At 45.3% G+C, this 19,046-nt stretch overlaps 1 protein-coding gene across 1 annotated transcript in view; it reads left to right on the forward strand.

Annotated features, from left to right (window-relative positions):
- The first annotated feature begins 1,033 nt into the window (after window positions 1–1,033).
- ppargc1b (peroxisome proliferator-activated receptor gamma, coactivator 1 beta) overlaps window positions 1,034–19,046 on the forward strand; it is an 86,689-nt gene continuing 68,676 nt past the window's right edge. The window contains 1 exon segment of the mRNA XM_041944041.1: window positions 1,034–1,139. Within this exon segment, the coding sequence (XP_041799975.1) occupies window positions 1,059–1,139 (81 nt within the window). The 5' untranslated portion in view covers window positions 1,034–1,058.

Consider the following 19,046-nt stretch of genomic DNA (forward strand, 5'->3'; position numbering starts at 1 on the left):
TATATCTGTGCTGACTTCTTGAAACAAAGGCAGAGTGGTTCGACGGGAATTTTCAAGCATTCAAAGTGCGTCCTGAGTGATCGGGCCCTTTGTTTTGTGCGTCTGTGATAATTACTGAAGTTACTCTGGATTAAAGCAGCTTCCAACTGGAGAACAGCTGGACTCCTTTTACCATTAAATCTGTAGATAGTTGATGTGGAGAAATTTCTAACCTATAAATACAGTAAACGAGCGGTGCCATGAGTTAAAATCCAGCCTTTGTTGTGCACGTTTGAATGTTGACCACAGGATGATGTTTGCTGGGAATATTTGCTGGATCGCTTAATGAGCCCAAACAGGATGCAACAATCCTCAGTCGGATGTAAACAACAAAGAGGCTATAAAAATGAGCGGTTTTCTCTAAAACTGGCTTTATTTTCAAGAAGAATATATCAAATGTACACAATAACAAGCAGGTTCAAACGTGCATATTGCATTTCAATATACTCAATTACAACAAGAAACAACATCTGGATTTAACAGATGACAGCACTGGCCTTTGAAATCTGTCACATCAATTCTTCACCTGGTTTACTTTTGCATTTTCATTCTAGCGCTTAAATTCCTTGTAAATGTCCCTTTATATCTATCTATCTATCTATCTATCTATCTATCTATCTATCTATCTATCTATTAAATAGACTTATGATGACTGAACACCTTCTCATATTTCTTTCAAAATTTTAAAAATGTAATTTCATGTTTGTTTTTGTGCCATTTATTACACTCTTGTTTGGCTGCAGCGGAAACGTTTTTTTTTTTTTTTTTATTCTCTTGTGGCAACGATTTTCCTTTAATTCAGTCACAATGAAATTAAATGAAGGCTCATTTTATTGTGGGACCTCCTGGAGCCACCGCACTGACCCCTGGAGGTCCCCAGACCCCGCTTTGGAGAACCGCGTGTCTTTAGTTTGTTTCTCTGTGTAAACAGATGCGCCCCCTGCAGGCGGCCTTCCCCCACTGCTCCTCCTCCTCCTATACTCCGCTCTCTGACTCCACGGCTCCTCATTCACTAGAAGATGGCGGACTGCGCTCCACTATTAGATGAGGAACTCTCGTCCTTTGTCTTCAGTTACCTGACAGAAAACTCCGGCAGCCAGGTAAGATCCCGGCCTCTTTGGATACACGGAACCTTGGGCTTTCCAGTGCGGGGGGCGTCTGTGCGCGTCGCCGGCCGTGGCGCACGCTGTGCCCGCTTGATGCGAGGCTTTCTCCCGGCTTGTCAGCAGCATCTCCCTGGCACAGTGCGACCCGGTGTCTCGGTCTGCGTGCGTGTGTATGTGTGTGTGAATGTCTTGACGTCTGGCTTTCACGTGTTTTTGGAGGAAATGTCATCAGCCACGAGCAATGAGGGATATTTGACGGATTAAAACGAGTCTATATGTTTGTGGTGCTGCTGGACGCGGAGAGCAGCCGGTGTGTCGCTGCTTGGGGAGGATTATTGGTATGCAGGGGGGCGCTTTGGAAACTTTTGACGCAATCTTGAGGGAAGTTTTAATTTCAGTGCTGGAGACTCGGACACGTGGTGCGCCCCGGAACGCGTGGACCCAGCCTGAGGACTATTATGATATTGTGATATTATGATACTAATCCAGCGGCTACAGGACTGCGTGGCTTTAAGAATTGTGCAGAGAAAACACACACACTCGTGTGTCTTTTTGTTGATGCATTACGCGGCTGCTTGGATGTTATGTTTTATTAATTTCTCTCGTTGAAGCGAAATGGATGTTTAATAAAGTGTCTGTTTGTGGAAGCAGTGCAATACATCAGTGCTGTGTAATGTTATTTATCCACTCCATTATAAGCTGCTTGCCACAGCACCGTGAGCTTAACTGGGGATCTCTGCTGGATCTGCAGGCTGTTCGGTGCGCTTCAAAGTTGTGCAACTCCTATCGACGATTTCTGTCATTTCTTCTAATTGGTCAGTTTATCAATCGATGCTGTGCAGAGCAACGAGATGGAGACAATGTCTCTCAGTGAAATGAGAAAGTTGGTATGGTGGGACGTTTTCATAATGCATTTGCGTAATCGTTGGGCAACGGTTACAAAACGTTTGTCTGGTTCACACGGCTGTTTGATTGGCGGACCAACAGCGGACCACTGAGCCGCGCGTTTGAAGGGGTGATGAGGGCAGACGGTGTGTCAGCCCGCGGTGTTGCCGTGGGGGTCGCAGGGAAGTGATTTTGCACTGAATTTCAAGGAAGCGTCAAACGCCAAACTGCATTAGGAAATCTCTGCAATTTAGGGATTCCTTGCTTCCGGGCAATCATGAAAACACCTAAAATATAAATAAATATATTTTAAATGCATTTATAGGATCTTTAATTGAATTCGGTACACAGTCAACGCACCAAGCACTATTCATTAAAACAATATGTGAACTTTTATAACTGCCTGTCCTGTTAATCCCAGCATAATCTCTTGCCCGCGGAGGGCGGCAGTGTGCGGGGGTTTACCAGTTACAGAAATTGAGATTTTATTAAAATTAAGTCATGCTTTACACCAAACATGTATGCCGAATGTTCTATGAGAAGTGACTGATTAGCAGCAGCTCCAATGCTGTGTAATGTTTTGTGCACTTTGTGCGTACACGAAAGGAAATAATAAAATAGCACATTTCCGAACTCGGTTTGGCGGAAAACTTGAATTGTCACACGACAGAATGGAACATATCGTGTCTCATCTCCATCTCCCTCCTGGCTGCAGAGCCGCGCTTCCACAACACGCACGGATCATTACCGTGCACGTAAAGCCAAAACACGGCATTTCAGCGGAATCCAGGACCCCCGGTGCTCCTGCATCACAGTGTGACGTCAGAATGCGTCGTGGTGATTGTTATTGCTCCGACTGCACGGTCATCGGAGGGTGTGATGGGGGGTGGGTGGGGGTGATGTGTGCCTGTGTGTGTGTGCGCGTGCGTGCGTGCGTGCGTGGAGCAGGCGGGGGGGATCTGTCACAGCTGATTGACAGCTTAAGCAGGTTAATTCAGTGTGTGGTGGGATCCAGAGAGACTGTGGGCTATTTATAACGTGCAGCAGTGACACACGCACACACACACTGCACACAGTACACACTGCACACACATACAGATGTATCTTTGAGGCAAATGAGAAGAAATAGCCCACCATGAGAAAAGAAATGCACCAATTCATTCCTGAATAAAGGAGCTAACACCGACTGCATCTAGAACATAGTTTGGTGTTAGTATGTCTCGTGGTAATATTCCTGTGATAATCTCCCATAAAATCCTGCAGTTAGTCTGTTCTCAGACTGAATTCTGAGAAAATGTGATATTAAAGTGAAATGATGCACAAGACATGTAGAACATTTCCATTTGACGGAATGGTGCAGACATCAAAATCTTTGGTTTGAATATCACACTCAGCCCAAACATAAAGCTTCAGCAAAGACTGAGAACAAGCTCATATAGAATATATATGTGATGCTGTCAGGCAGTGTGGAGGGATTGTAACAACCTTAATGCTACTTAAAGGTAAACTGCAGGAGAAAACTGTTTGCATTCCTGTAGAAACACACATGCTGTTGTGTATTTGCAGCTCTTTCTTCTCAGGCTCGTAATGCTGGATTGCTGCAAAGTCCTTGAGTGACACAGAGGCAGAAAGCTAGAAAAAGCTAAAACTAGAGCGGACTTGAGTATAAGGAACAGGGGAGAAAAAAAATCATATTGTACATTTTATCACTGCTTACGTTCTGTCTTCATGTGTAGTCTGATAAGGTTATCTATTTTACAAACGCAGCATTAACTTGTTAATATTTACTCAGGGTCATTAGGATTGGCTGGTGGCTTTCTCTCGGTCCCTCTCTCACTATGCTTCAGTGTGTGTCTATGCCGCTCGCCCCTGCCGGCTGGTTATTGTAATACTACTCTATCCTCGTGACTGGAGTTACAGAACAGGGTTGCTGCAGTCATGTGAGTTGTAGTGGAGGGAGGGAGGGAGGGAGGGAGGGAGGCGTTACCCGTGACGTAGACTACTGACAGGCAGTTCCTCCCCTCTCCTCCTCCTCCTCCTAACATGTGACTGCTTCCACCTCTCTTTCTCTCTCTCTCTCTCTCTCTCTCTCTCTCTCTCTCTCTGTCATACAGTCTCTACCTCTCTCGCTCACACTTACACGTACATACAGTACACATGCTGACTGTAATTTCTGCCTTTTGCTCATTCAGAGCCAGTTTACAATGTATTTCAACTGAGTGGGTTTATTGCATGTGGAATCAATGAAAATCTGAACCTGTTGCGCCTCATATTTGGATGCAAGAATGGTCCTGATTTGCAAAAACTGTTTGTTTCAGTGTAATTTGCTGCTTACCTGTGCTTTTCTCAAAGCAGCAAAACCACAGCAAAGCTCCATTTCTTGTTAATACAGTATACTGCACTGGCACCACAGCACATACAGTTGTTCATGTGGAGAGCTGTGAGCGCCTCGCTGGTGGATGTGATGTTTTTCTAAAGTCAATAATAATGTCTTTGGTGTAGACAATACTCACCTTCGAAGCGATCATCGCACCATTGTACAGGAGCATTGACCACAGTCTCATGTGATGCCTCATCGCTCGGCTGATGCTTCGCTCTTGAATAACCTCCGCTCTAAAAACAAATGTGTGGTTTTCAGTGGAGCACGTCCTCACTGTGTCTGGTTTGCGCGACTTTTCAACACACAGTTTCATGTACTTCTGCTCCCGAGTGTCAAATTTAAGAGTCAAGCGTGCTGCAGTGTCACGATGCCGTGTTGCAGTTTATGACTCCGTATCTATAAGATCTGGAGGGCTTTGAAAGTGTGAAAGTAAAGATTTCAATCTACAATCAAGTCACGTCAGTGTCAATCATTTGTTCCATAGACCTTCTGATCTGTTTATTGATGAGTTTGCACATTTTAAGGCAGCATTGAGGTGCTGTGGGTCACCTCTGTGATGAATAAGTCAAAGATAAGATCACGTGCACTTGTTTTCAGGTTGCTGTGACCTTGAAAGCTTTGATTTAATCTCAACTCCATGAAACGTTTGTAGCTTTGAAAGATGATCTGTTGGTCTTAACAACTGTTAGCGAGCTAACTAGCCAGCAGCTCCTCATGTTTGTTGTCTATGTGAACCTCAGGGTACAAGCTGCGAACCAGTCTGAGTGCTGGTCGGATGCGTTGAAGCTGCAAATCCAACAAACGTGAGATGAATTGTCGGTGAAGTCAATCAGTCCTTGAATCACTTTTCCTTTCAGAAGCAGCAGAGCAGGAAACCATGTGTTTGTCATTAATTAAGACAGTCAAGTCTGATGGTAACCTAATCATAGTCAGCTGTTCTCGGAGCGGCAAACCTCAAATATGGGTGCTGTAGGGGGTCCTGAAAACCCTCAACGTGAAGCTTATGTTTTGTGCATGAAAGAAACAAGAAAGCGCCTGTTTCCAGCTTCATGACTGGACCCATTGAGGTTGTCTTAGAGTGCAGTTGGTCTCCCAGACCGGTTTCAGTGCTAATCATTGACCGTGTGTTGAGAGCCAGCCTGGGTCCATCCGGGGGATTGACTCTGGACAGATCGAGTAGACTGAATGTCAGTCACCACATCCTGCTGTAACAGGACACAACCAACTGCACTCATGGCAGTAAAATATTAGCCGTGGCATGTTAGTTATTCTCCTTTGCTTTCGGCTTGGTAGTCAAGCAGCCTTTCTCTTCAGGAGGTCACATGTGAATTCAAGCACACTTGTTGGTGTTAAGCGATAAAATGCGGAACACACATCACACATTTCCATCTGAGATCAGAATACAATGCGGCAAATTCAGATCAGTAAACTTTGTGCCCTGAAATCACGTGAACTGTTTTTCTCAAGTTTACTTTTTGAAGAACTGTTCAGGTCTGGAGGTCAAGCTGTCAAGTAAAAATAGATGCACCAGTTTCCTCATAAGGGTCGTAAAAGTTTTATGTGCACTGAAGTTGTCCTGCTCCGCTATTCTACTGTGGAAAACGTGGTCGGCGTCTAAAGAAAAAGTCCGACCGGTCGATGAATTCTGGGATGTAAAGCCACTGCGTCATGAGGAATTGATAAAGGCTGCTTTCAATTCAGACTTCATCTCTAGACTTTCAGATGCAGCTCTCCACACCCATTAAATTAACACTTAATTGCAGGGGTGTGATCAAAAAACCACAAAGAGGAGAACATCCCCAGCCTGAGAGACTAATAAGGTACGAGACTGAAGTTGAAATAGTTCAGTAATTGAAATACTTTTCAAGAACATATTGTTCCCAGTCGACAACAAATTACTCCTTGCCTCCATGCTTGCTTCCTCCGTGCCCCGAGACGCATGTTGCTCTCAAGTAGGCTAATCAAGATAAAACTCATCTCTTAAGTGTTTAGAACGTTAATTGCATCACTGAAACGATGCCCACACGTCGCAAATGGAAAACTTAATAAAGCTTATAGTCATTACTGTGCTGCTGTGTTGCCCTATAGAGCCTCCTCCTGTCAGTCAGCACTTTATTCCATAAACATGACGCCTGTGTGCGTGCGTGCGTGCTTGTGTGTGTGCATGCGTGCACGCCTGCCCTCCTACACTGCAGGTGGTCTGTTCACATCCTTGGCTATCAGATGATCCTTTCCAATTTTGGATTGAAAACGCAGTTGCTTACAGACCTCATATAGTCTGAGAGCTGATACATGGCACATAAACCACTCTTATAATGCACCTATACTTAGTCTGCAGGCAGAGAGACGCGTCCCCGTCTTGATGTAGACCAATAAATCCGCTTTAAATTGGACAGTGACAGAAGAGTGAATGATCTGGACAGGCAGGTAGACAGACAGGTGTATAAATAACAAGGCTTTGAAGCTCCACCTGAGAGTGATGGATACAGGTGTTATTGGCAGTGAGTGTGCCGTGCCAGGGACAGGAAGGCAGACAGACAGACTCTCTTCTCTGATTTTGGCTTCTTGTTGTGAATGTCCTCAGCTTTCTGTCATTGCCTGTTTCATCCCCGTTTCTGTGCCGTTACCTTTCCCTCTCCTTCCTCTCTGTCTGTCTGAGTCGTGATGTGCGGTGCTGCAGTGCAATGTGTTCAGCTTGCATCCTTGCAGTGACTCACCTGTCCCTTCTGTCGCTGTGTACCGGACACACGCCTGAGCTCCTGAGCATCACACGCACACACAAGTATGCATGTGCAGTATATCGTACAAAAATATGCTGACACGCACCTGTAAGCTTCTGCCGCAGTTACATTAGATACTTCAGGGATGCACCTGATACTGGATCACATTGACTGAATCACAGTGAGAGTAGATCACCAATACTGCAGCCCACAGTGATGAGGTCAGAGTTCAGGGGTCAAGGCATTGTGTCAATAGATAGAACAAAGTGTTCCCTTGTCCATAATCGGAGAGAGTAAGAGGGAGGATTTTTTTGTGAAGATGCAGTCGGCAGCTTCGTCTGGCCACTCGGTGGTGTTAGATTTACAGCTTTCATGTTGTGCCATTGCATTTCCTCTGTGTTAAGATGAATGCCAGCGTTAAATCGATGAAAGAGACACAGCTTCGCTCTGTGACTGCAGCAAAAATTGACTCTGGTGTGGGTAATGTTTGTGAAGCCAGCGCTGTGAGTGCCTGGCTGTTCACTGGTGGTTACTGTGGTGCTGCACCAAGGTGCCCAGTGGATATCTATGTGTGTGTGTGTGTGTGTGTGTGTGTGTGTGTGTGTGTGTGTGTGTGTGTGTGTGAGTGTGTGTGCATCATAGTGGGCGCTGGGAATATGGTTGCTTCCTCTCAAATCCCTCAGAGGTTCATCAGGCATCCGGCTTAGACGCTGACCCCCCCACGAGGTTTATGTGAGTGTGTGTCTGTAAGCAAGAATCATGAACTGCATGTGTGTCACATGTTGGAGTGCGCTCTTGTTAGCTAACATGCTAGCAGAGGCAGGTGAGGGCTCTCTCAATAATTAATTGCATGTTGATTCGTCAGCTGCTCACTCAGGCCTGCTTGGCATTACAGGCCCCAGTGACACACACACACACACACACACACACACACACACACACAGAGCAGCATGATTGTGGACTTAACAAGAATGATTTTCTCATTCAGAAGTCGAGGAAAGCAGTTTTCATCAGAAATGGTTCTGATCTTCTCTGGTGTGCTGGCGTAATGCGTACGTCTCCCGTCGTTAAAGTTAGTGCCCTCAGTCGAGAACTGTCTTTCATAGCCTTGTTAGCTTCATCATTACCAGAAATATCAGGTAGCAGGATAAACATGTGCCATGCAGTAACTATATGGCAAAGCACTGCTCGCTGAATATGTGTTAAAAGCTGCAAACCAGAGAGGTACCCCTTCTGTAGTACAGATACCATGGTTTTGACTGTGGATATATTTTTTTCCTGTACTGGATTCAGACTCATTTCTCATTTGAACCTCCTCTCCTCATGTGTATTTTCGTTCCACATGCATGATTTGCTGGTTGTGTCCGTCCACACTGCGTGCTTGTGTACAGTTTTCAGCGTGGTGGAACGAAGTCTTGCCGTTTGTTGGTGGAACTCAGGTCTGATGCATCAGATATCCCTGCTGATGCAAATATGGCAGAATCTATTTCGGTGAGATTACATGGAGATATGAATCCAAATTGAAATCTTGATATGATTAATTGTGCCGCTCGCATAGGATCGAGAGTGACTCAAGATATCACCCAGATTCATTAAGTGCTTGCTACTGAGTGTGGAACATTATCATCGACGCCATCCATCCAGCGATTTCCATCGTGATAATTTGTCATTTACATTTTCTCTTTTAATGAGCTTTATCTTTGCTCTCCCCTACAGAACACAGTAAGCTCTGGCAGCGCTAACCTTTAGCCTGGTTTCCAACACCGGGATAAACAGGTCTAGCAAAGGCTTACTGACCATAGTGGTTTCGGGCCAAACACAACTACACAATACTTCTTCATTAGATTGGTTTCCCCTAGCAGGGCTATATCAGGATACACCTGATCCTTGTTTCTGCCTCTCTTTAACCTAATTTGGACCTACAGAGATGTTGTAGTCTTGTTCTGCTGCCTGGTTTCCATCACAGAAGCTGCCGAGACTAATTTTTAGTCAAGTGATTTCAAACCCGAAACGACTGTGATTCGATAGTGATTTCACGTTTACTTTTTGATATTAAATTTGAGATTTTAGGGACTAATCTGACTCTCCAGAGTCAGCAAATGCGTCCAGCACAAGGGAGCGGAAAGAGCCAGAGGTCACAGTGTCAGCAAAAGATACTGCTCTCAGATCAGGACGCGGACAGGACAGCTCTTTATAGACTGGGAGCCGCTGCAGAATCTCTAAATCCAGTTTGCATCCTGTCTTGCATGCACACTGCAGGATCTTCCATACAGTTCTTCTTCCCCTGAGGTGGAGCAGCAGAGCAGCACTCAACCGTGCAAAGTGTCCAACACGCACAATGGCTTCATCGCGTGTGTTACAGTGAGAGGCGGAGAGAACAGATATGGTGGTCCAAAAAAAAAAAAAAAATCAACAGCAAAGGAGACACCAGTGAGCGAGACTCTCATTAGGTATTCATCATCTGCCTTTTGCCGTCTTAATTTATATGAAAATCTATTCGGTTCGTCGCCGTGTTCCAGGTTGTTGCCACTCTCTCTCTGACTCAAACCGGGGTGGGATGTGAGGATGTAAATTTCTCCTCCGTCTCTTTTCTCTCTCCAGGCTATAGTTTTAATACAGATTATATACTTTACAGTCAGAGCTGTGATCCTCTGTTATCGTCTCTCATCAGATTTTTTCCCCCTTCTTTTCTTTATGGCTCTTATCTTTATGCCACAGTCAGACACTCAGCAGACCACATTTGGTTTTTTGCTGCTAAATCGTGATTTACATACCGTTTAACCTTCGCGACTCACTGCCGGTGAGCAGGTTCGACATCCCGCCCTGGTTGTTTGGATAAATGATGAGTGTGAGCTGCGGTGGGGATTAAACCGAGAACTGTTTTGATGTGGCAGTCTGTGGCTCGAAAATAATTAGCACATGAGAATAGACATTAGCTGCAACTTCTATTTGATTTAGCTGATTTGTTAAAGCGTTTGCATCCAGGAGAATATAAAATAAGATGTTGTATTATTGCTTTCCTTACTTACACCCTCATTATTTTAGTGCTCACAGGGAGCATATTCCCAAATAAAGCTTGTTTGAACAAATAACCACAAACTAACTGATAATGTGGACGTTACTCCAGCATCGGAGGACCGGTTGGTTTCTGGGTCTTTGGGAATATAAAGCACTGTGCATAAGGGGGACCTGCAGGCAACAGAGGGCATACATAATGCATAGATGGCAGGAACTGGGGCCCAATAGGAGCCCAAAAGAGACATGATAACATGATAATCTGGACATGTTCTCTGGCATTTTCTTTTACCTCAGTATGTTGCGTTTGTCTTGTAATCAGCACACTTTGAATGCCTTTGTGCTGTTTCTGTGTAAATATTGTCATTTGCTTCAAAAATCAACATATTGACTGAGTGCACTCTGTGTATTATCTTGAGTTTTAGCTGCAGAGGATCAATAAGCGGCCTTGCATTGTCTTATTCGTTCTTCTATGCATGTAGGATGACATGTAGAGGCACGGGGTGAGTGTGCGTATATATTTCAGGTGTTCTCCGCACAGAGCTGATGCATGCATGCATCCCTCATCTGGATTCCTCCTCACGTCTCAGGCCTTCTTCCTTTTTATCCAAGCACGTATGTTGACATTTGTGTATCTGTGCAGATGTGTGCGTGTGTGCCATCTGTCCTTAACTAACCTTTACTGGCAATTTGTATTCATCACAGGGACCCTGTTGCTGTATTGATAGTGTCAACACGAGCATGAGCCTGACTTGTCATGCTCACACACACACACACACACACACACACACACACTCACACGCACTCACACACACACTGCAGCTTTGTACTTCACCTGAGGGAGATAGGAGGGGGGTGAAGGAGAGGGAATCCAATCTCACCCAGCAGCTCAAGGCTTTGTATGGAAGTACGTGGAGGCCCAGCGGTGGCTCAGCTTGCTGGCTGCCCTATTTCTTTAAAGCTCTCCTCCTCAGTTACCTGATTTATCACGGGGGCAGCCACCAGGGAAATGTCTTATTTTAAAGCAGAAAGAGTGTACCGAGGGCTGCGTCTCTTTCTAAAATCTGATGAGATGAGAGGCAGATGAGACGAGAGCCACGCTGATAGCACAGCGACATGTCGGCGTCATGCAGAGCCCGATGTTAGCCATCTTCCCACATCTGTACAACAAGTGGCATTTGAAGCATTTGAGAGATAATGGAAGTGGGTGTGACTGGATGTTGGGAATTTGGGGATTGCACAATGTTAAAGAGAATTATTTAACTGTGCTGGTATAGTGTAATATGATGATATAATTCTAAATTGATTGTAAAAATCAAATTGTGTGTCAAGGGATGGCTTTTATGATGGCTAGGATTATAACTGTAGAAATGTTTTTTTTTTAAAACAGGCTTCATATTCAAGCGTGGACAATAAAGTTTTAATGTTACCCACAGCTGTAAAAACTGGGATTTGAACTTGACCACCGCTATAAAAAGTAGGGCTTGTTCGCTGTGTGCCACAGTTAAAAAATTGGACTTAGACACTTTCTGCTGTTGTTAAAATTGAGACTTTGATGCTGTGCAACACTGTAATAAAACACGGGAGATGAATGAGAGTCGTGCGAGGGATAAACGCTGCTCTGATATTGGTTTGGGCTCCGTCACAGCCCACAGCGTCGGCCTCTTTCTCTCTCCCTCTCCTTGACGTTTTGCCAGTGTTTTGGCTGGGGCTCGTCCCGACTGAGCCGCCAGACAGATCGAGTTGTAAAGACGTCTGGACCGTGGATGGGCAAGCGCCCAACTGCACAAACACATCATCACTCCTCCGACACCGACACTATAGCCCGCTGGACCGGAGAGGTGACACACATTAATACGCACGCTCATGCTGGTAGCCTGCCAACCCAAATGTATATACCAGTATGTCTTCTCCCTCCCAATAATCCACTGGCCCGGCAGGATTATTGTATGTGATTACGACTCAAGCACAAGGTTAGGGATTACACAGTGCATTCATGGGGAATGCAGAGTCTCTAAACAGTTCCTCTGCTGGTCTTGACGGAGTAATGCAGCAGCAGGGACGTGAGCCTGTTGCACTCCTCTACATGTATTCATGCTTTAAGTGGCATCAACAGTTAATAGTTGAAAATATGACACTAGTAAGAGTTATTGCAGTGGTAGAGCTGCAGGGTGCTTTGAATATATACTCCTAACTAATCATAGTACAGCAGTGTTGGCAGCAGTCGTACAAACGGCAGCATCAGTTGTAGTAAAATCAGTAGTGGTAGTAGTAGTGAGACCAGTAGCACTTGATGTAGAGGTAGTGCTGGGGTCATTGTAGCAGTGCTGCTAGTACGACTACAGCTGTTTTTAGAAGTGCTATAGTACTAGCAGTACTGTGTCCAGCAGCTGTAGTGGCAGTGTAATAGTTTAAGTATTGGAAGCACAAGTGTTGTTGTAGTAGCAATAGTTGTCCTGTGACAATGAAGCACATTTGTGTATATCAGGCTACACCTGATCGTGTGTGTATGTCTGTGTGTATGTGTGCGCCTGTGCGGGTTTGTGTGTATGTGTGTGTGTATGTCTGTGTGTATGTCTGTGTGTATGTGTGCGCCTGCGCAGGTTTGAGTGTATGTGTGTGCGTGTGTTGGGTTGTGTGTGTGTGTGTGTGTGTGTGTGTGTGTGTGTGTGTGTGTGTGTGTGTGTGTGTGTGTGTATGGGATCTCAAGGGTGCTAGTGTAAATGAGAGAAAAGGTTAAAGGAAATTTCCACGGCATGGTGTTAGGGAGCATGAGGACAAGAGGGGACACACACACACACACACACACACACACACACACACACACACACACACACACGCAGATGCCAGCGTGGCATATAGCCGTGGCAACCAGGTGCCCGGGGAAGGCAAGCACAGACTGGTGTGAACTTGTACATTTACACATAAACACACACACACTCGCTCAGCTAGCTGCAGTTATCCATAAACACAGCCTATCACATCCAGTACAGAGTTATTTGATATGATTGGACGCAGTAGCACACACACACTCACCGTCTCTCCTCTCCCATCACGCTGCTTTAAAAGCTATTTGTCGTTATTTTTAGATGTTGTTGCTCCCTCAGATAAAAGGTGCATTAATGTGAGTGTGCGTTCGTCCGTTTGTGTGTGTGTGCTACAGCAGGCGGTGTGTGTTATAAATAGGCCTCTTGGCGCAGATGTGCTTTCGTCACTATCACGCCGCACACATTTGACCTGTGTGTGACCTCTGGTTCAATCATAATTACTGCAAGATATCCATGTGGGTTTGGATCATCACAGCTGGAAGCACCAACCCTGATTCTATCTGCAGCCTGCAGAATAAAAGAGATTATTAATTACAAGCAGTAACTTAGTAACTGCAGACTATTGTAATAACTCATCAGAACTTAATAAATTGCCTTTCTGTGGGAGTCCAAAATGTAATATCCTTAATATTGTGATATAGTCTCCTGATAATGCAATGTAATTTCACTGATAATTCATAATGATAAACACATTAGGGTGGAGTTGGCTTGCAGTGATGGGCTCAGATGGCTCTGCAGGGCTTAGTGATGGAAAGTAGAGGTGTGTGTGTGTGTGTGTGTGTGTGTGTGTGTGTGTGTATATGTTTGAGTGTGTGAGTCATGAAAGCAAGCAGCAGGCTTCTACCTGCATATAGCAGAGAGAGAGAGAGAGGTGGGTGAGGCCATGAATGTCCTGTAGGATGAAAATACAAACACACTGGCACACGTGTTTACTGCACACACACACTCACACGCACACGAACACGCACACGCACAAGTTACCATTCATGTCATAAATGGTGTTTGTGTGTTCCCAGTAACAGACATCTTTGTTTCTAACTGGTAACTTTCCACTGTCACTTCTCCCTCCTGCCTTTGCGTGCGTTCTTATTTCTTCTTCTCCCACTTTCTATCCCGTCATGAGTTTCTCTCTCATTCATCCCTCTCTCTCTCTGTCTCTTTCTCTCTCTCTCTCTCTCTCTCTCTCCCTCCCTCTCTCTCTCTCTCTCCCTCTCTCTCTCTTTCACACTCTCTCCCTCGCTCATTGACCTACTTCCCAAAGGCTGCTCAGGCTTGCGTGACCACAGCACTCAGTGCTACGGTGATATGGCATTGCACACACACATTGCACACACATCCATATTGCTTGAACATACATATTTACAGCTATTGACACGTAAACACTCCTATCATGCATGAAGAGGGTAGGCCTGCCTACTGGGCGTTTAATTTTTAATGCAATGAGATGGGTTCAGGTAGATGATGTTGTTTAAATCACAATTTCATTGGAATCATGTATTTAGACTGCAACAATTTGGTATCACTGAAAATCACTTAACAATTAATTAATTGCCACCCAGCTCAAGTGATAGTTTATCGTAATAATGAAGCCCATATCACTTTGAATGCTATATCATTGTATCATTGCAGATAGGCATGATCTACGGTCACAGTCTCCACATCTACAGATAATTTGAATTGTCAAACCTTCATTTCGTCAGCTGCAGTAGCTCCTTGTGGGATTATTGCAGCTTTTGCAATCAAAAGTGCCTCATTTCTGCGCCTGATTTTGCATAATCTTCATGAAGTGGGAAGAAACCATTTCATGTGTCATGACTGTCAAAATTCACCTGCTCTCTGTTGATCTGCAGCTCTGTCGGAAGCTGCGGAGATTGATGTAATAATTCGCATTAATTGCTGCGATAAAAAAAAACGTCTGGAACATCAAGTTTAAGTTAATGAGGAAATGATTTCAGATCAGCTCACACGCTCTGTCTGTCTGTCTGTCTGTCTGCAGGCACTGAATATGCTTTCCCCTTGACGAGCTGAATCTTGTTGATTGCGTTCAGAAAATATTGACACACCCATGCTGGAGTGTGTAGTATGTTCCTCCTCCTGCGGGCTTGTTCATTGTTTCCCTCCAGCACACCGAGGCGGGGGTGCTGTTGACACGAGAACTGTCACTACTATGATGCAATCTGGGTAATAAGCCAAATTCTTTCATGGTGAGTGTGTTTACATGAGTATGTGTTTGAACATGTGTGTATCTGCAGGAATCTTTTGGAGGCTGTGTGTCAGAGTGGTGTTTGTTTCGAAGGGTGCTTATTTATGTGTTTGCATGGGTACATTTTTGTGTGTATGAGTGTGTGTGTGTGTGTGTGTGTGTGTCTCCTCCTCCTGCTGGTCACTGAATGTTAATGGAGCATCTCGACAGCTGAACAGGCCGGATCAGCTTGTCCTGGCTTTGTTGCCGCTTCTGTTGAGCAGTTCTTCTTCGTGTGTTTCCTCTGCACTAGCATCGGGGCTTCCTCTGGAAAGGGTTTACAAAGAACTATGTGGAAGCTGCTGGAGCAGAGATTCGTGCTGACACGTCAAGGCGTTATCTCGATGCATAAAATAAATATTAGCACAGATTTTCCACCTTTGTTTTCATTCTTGCCTGGACAGAAAAAGCCTCTGAAGTAGCATTTAGACAGTCACGAGGGCTCACTGACCAGGCCTGGGTATCCAGTTTTTTAATTTGAGTTCCTTTACCCGGATGTCCTGCTCTGAGGAATATAAATTGGAATTTGTTGTCATTGCGAGTGAACGGTTATTTAGCTGTATGTGATAGACGAGCGAGCTGTCCAGGCTTAACCCGCCTTTCACCCACTGTAATCTGAGATAGACTCCTGACCCCAACAGCTGCATGGAATGCATGGATGCATGGATGGATGCATCTGCTTGGCTGAAAAACTCTTCAGCGGAGCAGCAGCGTTGGCTGTCGCTACCTGATAAACTCCTGAGTCAGTGCTTGCTCATGTAGCCAGTCAGTGTTAGCTGATAGCAGCTTCAGTGTTGTTCCTCTACAGCACAGACCCACCGCCGCATTCAGAAACCCACCTGCCAGACGCTGCAGCGTGCATGTGTCTGTGCGTTCGGGTGTAGGCGTTGTGTGCAGCATGTTCAAGCGCCGCGCCTTCCTCCGTCGGTCTCGGCCTACACGCCTCTCTTTCCTGTCATCACGCAGCTTTCAGTGTCTCTCTTTTACTGCGCACACACACACCTCATGTTACTCTCCATGCTTTTCCCTCAGCTCTGCTCGACTTTGTGCTTTTCCCTGCACCGCCTGACCCCGTTTCAACTCTCCCCCTCTCTTTATTTCCCTCACTCTTTTCACTTTTCATTTACTCTCTCCCATTTGCTCTCTGGCAATGCCTCCCTTTCCCCCTCTTTTCTCTCTTCCTCTCCATTTACTGTATTCATTCCTTTCACTCTTTTCTCTCTCTCTCTGATTTGTTTTTGTTCTCTTTGATGTCAGCGTTGCTATCCCTCTCTCTCTCTCTCTCTCTCTCTCTCTCTCTCTCTCTCTCTGCAATTTACTTGAATATCATCCTACCAATAGTTTGGAGCTGTCTGCTTTGAGATAGCAGTTGCAACACACTCACACACTCACACAGCGACAAGTACAGGTTACCATAAGTGAGTGATGGATGTTTTGTCAATCAAATCTGGGATTTAGTTTGACAGCACACACTCTCACACACACACTCTCACACTGAGCACAAACACTGTCAGAGGCAGGCTGATAGCCAGTTGACACAGCATGAAATACAGAGAGAGAGAGAGAGAGTCTGGGAGTCTTCATGGTCTGATAGCTTATCGATTCCTCTGCAGGTGATTTCAGGAGGAAGACTATTGGGGGAGAAAGAGAGAAAGTAGACAAAAAAGAGAGACAGGTGAGGAGAAGTAAAGAAAGAGTCCCATTATTTTGGCAGAGGAAAGCGGCTGTTGAAAGTCTATTTCTCTGAGATATGAAAGAAAACGAGAGGGACAGACCTCTGACCTTTGATCTATCTGCTATCAGTTGCATCTTTAAACTTCCTTTTAGGTGCAGCTGCTGCACCTAAAATCTAAAATTCATTGTAGTGCTCCACGTCAAAAACAAAAGGTCGTCTAGCTCTGGTGAGTCCACGAGTGGAAGTCAGGCTAATCAGCAAGCCTTTAGAAAAGCAACGTTTCGCCCTGCACAGAACATCCACGCTGAAAAGTGGCCATTTATGGCCTCGGTTCCTCCTGCAATTTTAATAGGCTAATTAGTAATCCTCGGAAAAGCCTTTATGGCTATTTTAGTGAGGAGCAGGTTGAAGACGAATTGTGCAAAGCCTTGTCTTCTCCTGCAGAGGAAAGCAGGTCAGTGATGTGTTGACTGGCACTGTATAGCTGTGCAGCTGTTATTCATGGTAACTAGTGAACATCGGATAGCTCTTTTTAATCGTGCGGCTCCACGGCCAGACAGGAGGCCTTTCTTAGCCCTCTGTGGCCTTGATTGTCCCTGTCTTGCAAACCAGACTTAATTAGCCTGAGAGTGTTCTTTAGGCATTTACTAACGAATGAGCTAGCCTGACTAGCCCTGGTTGGCCTAGTTAAAAACACAGACCGCTAAGTAACTCGTGGTTAGTCTTACGTGGCCCCCATTGGCCCCGCAGTGGAAATCATGCTAGTTGGAGGGCCTGTTTGGCCCCGTGTCAGAACACTGGGTAATGCTATTTGATACTCAGGTCAGAGCCAGGCCTGCCTTCTCTCTTTTGTGGCTTTTATGTGTGTTTGGGTGGTGTTACTGCCATATTGTCTGGTAATGTAGTGGACCGCCTACTAGGAAGCCTGAATGATCACCCTGTGTGTGTGTGTGTGTGTGTGTGTGTGTGTGTGTGTGTGTGTGTGTGTGTGTGTGTGTGTGTGTGTGTGTGTGTGTGTGTCCTGGTCCCATTAGAATAGCAGCCTTGGTCCGGTTCATTAGTCCTGTTGCCAGCAGCTGAATGAGGATCTGAACACCTCGGAAACCGGCAGAGAAAAGCTTTCTGGAGCTTTCTGTGCTTCCTGATCCTCTGGTACTGTTCTTGTCTCATGACCACCAGCGCAACAGGGAGACACACCATCAATACAGATTTCTGTCATCTGGCTGTAGTCATTTTAGCATGCAGAGGTGCACAAAAGAGTCATGTAACGCCCCTCCCCCGCCAGCCATTTTGGAGGTCCGCAGCTTTTAAATAGTGTCAGTAAAGTGCTGATTCTGACTTAAACATCTTAATGTAAAAGGAAAGAAAAGATATTTCTGCTACTCAAAGCTATTCATCTTCCAGTTCTTGCTTTTTGCTCCTTCTACCTCAAGCAGCTGGAACACTCTGTGGAGAGGGTGGAGGTGGACGCTGCTCCACTTGAAAGCATCACAAATCAAACAGATTGGGATTGAATTAGTGTGAGAGTATTTCCAAGCAACATATTCTCCTCTGGTACTAGTGAAGTCAGCGATCAGCAACAAAAGCCTGTGAGGGAGGTGGTAACAAGGCTCGAGTTCTGCGCCTCACGTCTGACCGCGTAGTACTGTAGTAGTACTTCACTGCTGTCTGTGCTCGTGTAGTAATCCGGCTCGGTTGATGATCGACTGGCAGCAAATCTGCCTGTTTCCTCTTGTATGGAAAGAAATGTCAAGACTGGTGAGATGACTAACGCTTGCATAAGAACATCCTACACAAACTCACACACATAAACACACAGACACTGACACTCTCTCTCTCTCTCTCACACACACACGCACTTTACAGCTCATCAAACACCCACAAATTTGCAAATTCACAGAGTGACAGTGTGTGCGTCCATAATTCGCCCTTGTTTTTTTTTTTTTCGACTGTGTGTTTCCTCGAGTGAGGAGTGGCATGTGTGTGTGAATGTGTGTGTGTTGCAACATCCTTTCCCTTTGAACCTTAGCTGTTGCTCACACACACACACACACACACTTTGAGCGTCAGACTCACATAAACTCACTCCGCATCACAACAGAGCATTTGTGTGGGTTTTGTGTGCATGTGTGTGTATAAAAGACAGGAATGAGGGA

This window comes from Chelmon rostratus, chromosome 9 (genome assembly GCF_017976325.1).
Source record: "Chelmon rostratus isolate fCheRos1 chromosome 9, fCheRos1.pri, whole genome shotgun sequence".
Classification (NCBI taxonomy): Eukaryota; Metazoa; Chordata; class Actinopteri; order Chaetodontiformes; family Chaetodontidae; genus Chelmon; species Chelmon rostratus.